At 36.1% G+C, this 6000-nt stretch overlaps 1 protein-coding gene across 1 annotated transcript; it reads left to right on the top strand.

Annotated features, from left to right (window-relative positions):
* Window positions 1-121: 121 nt before the first annotated feature.
* Window positions 122-5585, top strand: iqcb1 (IQ motif containing B1). The gene is given in 12 exon segments (XM_071582367.1): window positions 122-131; window positions 180-345; window positions 425-545; window positions 1154-1247; window positions 1361-1460; window positions 1552-1724; window positions 1817-1923; window positions 2425-2471; window positions 2665-3034; window positions 3706-3837; window positions 3986-4142; window positions 5138-5585. Coding segments are annotated over 12 exon segments (1698 nt in total). The 3' UTR covers window positions 5359-5585.
* The last annotated feature ends 415 nt before the right edge of the window (window positions 5586-6000 follow it).

The raw sequence follows: 6000 nt of genomic DNA, 5'->3' as shown, positions 1-6000 counted from the left end.
TGTACTGCGTTAGGCTAACCGAGACTTGTCATTTGCACTTATATATTGTTGCTCTTTTGTTAGTTTTGACTGCTTTTATTGTCCTCATTTGTAAGTCGCTTTGGATAAAAGCGTCTGCTACATGACTAAATGTAAATGTATCTCCTACATGAATGAACTCAAACTCCTTTCATGAACAGATCTTGTAGGCAGGACGTCTTTAGGAGATCAGAGGGATCTGGAGGCATGTAAACTGAGTCTTTACTCTCATGGTGTGCTGCAGTACTGCTCCTCTTCCCTGAAGTTCAGTCCAGCCAAGATTCACGGAGGCTATGCGGTTCTGACACAGATGGCAGACCTCCTCAGGTATTCCAATATAAATACAAGCTGAGTACTTTTGTCATTCGCAGTCTCTGAGTTTTAAAGCGTGTTTCTGTCCAACTAGCACATGCTGTGTGGGTCTGGGTGCTTTCAGAGACATGGAGGTGTTTAGTCATGAATTTCTGCCTTCTGTGGTGGAAAGCCTTCTTTTTCTTGCAGAACGTCTAATGAACAGAGCTTTGCGGGTAAGATATTACAGTCTCCTGAATCACAGAAAACATCAAGTAGCAAGGTTTGGGTTATTTATTGTACAGTCAGCTAGTTATTAATGCAAAATAAACCCTTTCAGAGTGATACAAATCTTAATCACCTGTCATTATTTCTAACTAGTTCTCTCATATCTGACTTTTGATAGTAATTGCTATATTTTGATTACAAGAGACAGCATACAATATACCCAGCTAACAGGGAACGTTCTCAGAACTTTGGCAAATGTTCTGGCAAGGTTCTCTGAAAGTTATGTTCTTCCAGTAGCCGTAATAGAATGTTCGTTCAAAGTTATCAAGTCTTGATTAATGTTGTTTACATTATACATCATTCATGGAACCTTGAATGTATGTCTAACATTAAAACGTACTATTTGTTTCAGAAGAAACTTTAACAAAATGATGTTTGAAAATAATAAACATTCCTTTCATGTTTTCACTAACATTCAACCAGAAAAAAAGTAATGGATGTTTTGAACTTTAAGAGCACATTCATAAATAATGGGAATGTTAGCAAAAAAGTTCTAAGAACAATTTTATTAGCTGAGTTGTAACCAACCAGATCATTTCATTTCTCTTTTTAACAGGACAAGGCACATAATGAGATAATTCGTTTATTTAGAAAAGTCTTTGATTCGATTGGCTGGCTCCTCAGGGCTCATACACATCTCATTCATCATGGTAAACAACTTCCTCTATAAATTTAGTAAATTAACCATCACAAGATGTGTGTTGTAGAGATGGATTTTAGCTTGAACTGAAATGAAACTGATGTTTTAGCATTCTCTTCTCAGTACTCGGATCTAAACATTATGAGAACATCCAAATCTGTGAAGATGATGACGTCTCCTTTGTTACTGTCACCATGTGGAACAATATCTTCAGGGCAAACGGGTACAACCTAGTCCATAATACAGTCTTTATCCATGTAACTGCTTCACATCCAAATACTCAAATACCTCTATCTCTCCCTATGTTTCTGCAGTGCTGTTGTAGCTGAGATGGGAAACAGGGCTCTGACTGACATCATGGATGATATTGTGTATAAAATGTCCAGTAGCTCGAATCCTGTGATTGGCAGAGCAGCTGTAAAGACCCTTGTTCTAATTATGGACCACAGCAGCTCAACCCATCAGCTCATTCACAGGCGTTACAGAGGTACAGTCGCACTCTTTAGATCTGAGAGCATCTTCAAGTTTTAGTTGCTGAGTGTTTAGACCAGTCGTCCAATGTTTGGTCCTGATTTGCAGGTTTGGCTGATTTGGCTGTGAAAGACTGGCGTGGTAAAGGCTTTGACTCTGTACTGGATCAGCTTATTGATCACTTGCGGTCAGATGTCCCATGGAGAGACACTAAGGTCAGTGGCCACCAGCTCAAAGTGTCTGCTAAATGTCTTAATGTAGACATATTTTACATTTGGTAGCATTTTATTTTTTCCTTTAAGTCCACTTATGATGATAGTTAAAGGAATAGTTCTCCCAAAAATGAAAATCTGCTTAAAATGTACTCATCTTCAGGCCATCCAAGATGTAGAGGAGTTTGTTTCTTCATCAGAACAGATATGAAGAAATCCAAAATAGCAATCAGTCGTGGTATTGAAGGTGGGAGAGAGCGCTGTACATTCACTCCCCCCACCTACAATCCCTGCCGGTATGAGACTCGAACCCGCAACCTTCTGTTTTATGAGTCCGACTCTCTAACCATTAGGCCACGACTTCCCCCTTTAATTAAAAACTCATAATATATCGTCATTTTCCACAATTTTTCTGGTGATCACTTAGAATTATACTGGCTGTTTTCTTGTATTCTTATTGTTTGCTATGTATTTCTTTACCCTACATACTGTATATAAATAAAGGAGTCATCTGAGGAGTATGTGCGAGCAGCTTGTATTATCCAGGCAGCGTTACTGCTGATTGGCTACAAGTTTGTTTTGCTAGTCGGCCCGAAACGGTTTTCTAAAGAGTTTTTGAAATATCGCTTAGCCCACCTTTAATTGAAAAAAGCTGAAATAAAATAAAATAGAAATATTAAATGAAACACTTAAACTAAACAAAAATCAGAAACTGCATTAGCAACTAGCTGAAATAATTTTAAGGTGAAAAACTAAAATGTAAATGTATTTTTTAATGGAATTAAAAGAAATTAAACTTAACTAGTATTTCAGAAAAAAAATACTAAAAACACAAAAGCACATTTGCAACAATTAAAATTAAAATGAAGACCGAAAATATTGGCGAGCAAGCATGTCAACAAATGAAAGAACACTGCATGTCAAACCATTTTGTGAGGTCTTTAACTGTTGTCTTCCTCTCTCAGCCCAGGTGGAGAGATACCTGGGGGAGCTGGAGAACAAGGCAGCCGTGCTGATTCAGAGAGTGTGGAGAGGACACCGAGAGAGACGCAACTTCCAGCAGCACAGATACATTCTCAGACAGCACAGAGCTGCTGTCACTCTACAGAGAGCCGTGAGTGTACAGCTAATGTGACTAAAGGACAGCTGTTTTACATTGTAAGAAGCTCAGACTCTGTCACTCTTATTTTAATATCGTTGAGATCCTATTATAGTTTTTCCTAATATTTTGAATGAGTTTTTCCATTTTCATTACAATTTTTCATGTTTTAGTAGCTTTGTGTTTTTTTATTTAATTAATTTTATTATTCTTATTAAGTAAGGGATAATGTACATCCAGTCGGTTGTTATTGCAGAATAAAGCTCAACGGAGTTACCCGGATGATCCTGTGCTTTTAGTTTTTACGAGTTGTTATCAGGAAATAACATACCTCGGAATGTGGTGACTGACCAATCGGAATCGAGTATTTCACAGTGTCGTGTAATAATATATATTTTCATTTTTAGTTCAGTTTTAACAAAAATTAGAAATGTTACCTTGGCAATTAGCTAAAATAAAATAAGCTTATTTATTCATTTATTTTACACTAGTTAAGATTTAAAGTTTATTTCAAGTAGCATAAATGTTTTTTATGGTTTAAGTTAACTTTAATAACCATGGACTTTGTACATATATGAAAATAATAAATGGACATTGTACACTTGTCATTTTAATGCATTAAAGATATTGAGTTGTTTTTCTCTGATAATCTTGATCATTTATGTGCTCATGTTCTTATTTGTCAGATTCTGCAGTTTTTAAAACGTCGTAGAGCACAAAGGAGTATTCTCACGCCGTTAAAAGGACCCAAAGGACTGACTGACCGTAGAAGAACGGAGCTCAGGCAACACACACAGGAGCACATCTCTCTACATCCTGTGAGTCACCTTGAAGAAATGAAATTGTGTTCTCTTGGTATTTTATGCCTTGGAGTTAAAGCATCAATTAAGCTGTATCCAAATATAGCCATATAATGTTCATTTTAAAAGTTTCTTTTCTAAATGGTGTTTTTTTTCTGTTGTGCAGTCATCAGTGACGTCAGCAGAGGGCAGTTTGGAGCTCCATCAGAGAGCACAGAGTCTCCTGCACCAGCACCTGATCAACAGAGCATCTGATCGAGCACAGGAGCAGCACAGGCAGGCTCTACTTGCGCAGATCAACACAGACTTGGAGCTTTTACTAAGTACGTACATAAATCTATAGCTGATCTACTGATGTGAAGCATGATTTCAGGAATTCTGCAAAGCGGAACGTATCCAAATACTGTATGTGAGCGCAAAAGCTTCTACTGTAGCTGTGCAAGCCTGATTTCAGATGTCTACATATGCATAGATTATGTATCTGGTGCAATACCTCTATATTGCATGTGTCACACATTTTTAAATCGGGCATTTCTGACTTTATTTCTCACAACTGCAAGTTTATAATGCAATTCTGTCTTCATAACTTGCAATTGCAAGTTTATATCTTGCAGTTCTGAGAAAAAAAGTCAGAATTGTGAGAGAAGAATTTGCGATTTACTTTGTTTTATGTTTTATTCAGTGGCGGAAACGGGCTTCCATAGAAAATTGACCCATTGCAGCAAACATGCACTTGTAAATGATCGACATGAAGCTAATGCATTATAAAAATCAAAACAATTAAGACGCTAAGACATATTTATGTTATTAAATTAATATAATAATTGATTGAGAATTGTTTAAAATAATGTGGTAATTGATACTTTTGAGTCATTGCTTTTCTTAAAAAATGGTTTAAAAAAATGAAATTTTTCATTTTATAAAACTTTGTTTTTGTGAAAACCTCAGTCTGAACTGTAAATCATGCATTTTATAATAATTTCACTGTATTTATTTTAATATGTTACCATAGACATCGCCCCACCCTGCTTACATGGTTTTTTATTTTTTTGTGCCAGTCTTAAAAATCTTACATTTGATTTAAAAAATCCTTCAGATACCCTTATAACTCCATTGTGCATCTTTAAATAAATATCCCTCTTTGTAGTTATACCAAACCCAAAAACTATTGAGTAGAAATTGTGAGTAAAAAAAAAACATTTTAAAAATCCTTATCCAATAAATCGTGAACAACTGGAAATGTTATGGAGCATCTGGATATTATTGTGGACACTGAGAACCACCAATTCTAAAATTCTCATTTGTTTGTTCATTTTAGATGCGCCGTCGCTGAAGGATGCCAGAGCGGAGGATGTGAATCTGTTTCTGAGCCGCTCCTGCCCTGTGGCCACACGCGCCCGTCAATCCCACAATGCCTTGATGCAGAGCATGCGTCTCCCGTGGTGGAGGATGCTTGGAGAGGAGTTCTCCAGCCCAGAGGAGCCTCCCAGGAAAGACTATGACATGGACATTGAGTCACTGTATCTAGGTGGCAACTAAGAGATGATGAAACTCAGAATTTATTTGCAATATATTGTTCATATCAACATGAAATGATGGTACAGGTTTTATGGCAAGTTAGGGCTTCCAATGTGATTTAAGAGCAATACGATTACAAATAACAAATACAGTGAAGCTTGAGTCCTTTAGCTACATTAATACCAAAAATTATTTTATGTCCTCTAATAGAATGTTATATATTTTAAATGTTTCTTATTAAAGGAACAGTTCACCCAAAAAAAAATCTAAATTCTGTTATTTACTCTGCCTCATGTTATTCCAAGCCTGTATGACTGACTTTTTTTCTGCAAAAACCAAAAGAAGATTTTTTGAAGAATATTGGTACACCACTGGATAAAAAAAAAAAAGGAGACTTGAGGGTAAGTACATTTCTATTTTTTGGGTGAACTGTCCTTTAAAAAACAGCAAAACAATACAAGTACTGTCTTGTACATACGCTCTTGTCTTTTTTTTTTATTAAACATGTCAGGTAAATGATGCACTAGCAGTCAGGTTCACGATTATTGTAGTCACCTTTTTCACATCATATTAAATGCTAGTTATTTTTATTTACTTATTTTTAGGTCTTTGGGGTTGTATATCAGCTGTGGAATTTGGTTGTTTTTTAATCCAGGTACTCTT

Source organism: Sinocyclocheilus grahami, unplaced genomic scaffold, assembly GCF_001515645.1.
Source record: "Sinocyclocheilus grahami isolate Dianchi unplaced genomic scaffold, SAMN03320097.WGS_v1.1 scaffold34.1, whole genome shotgun sequence".
Classification (NCBI taxonomy): Eukaryota; Metazoa; Chordata; class Actinopteri; order Cypriniformes; family Cyprinidae; genus Sinocyclocheilus; species Sinocyclocheilus grahami.
This window is presented reverse-complemented; position numbering and strand designations above follow the sequence as displayed.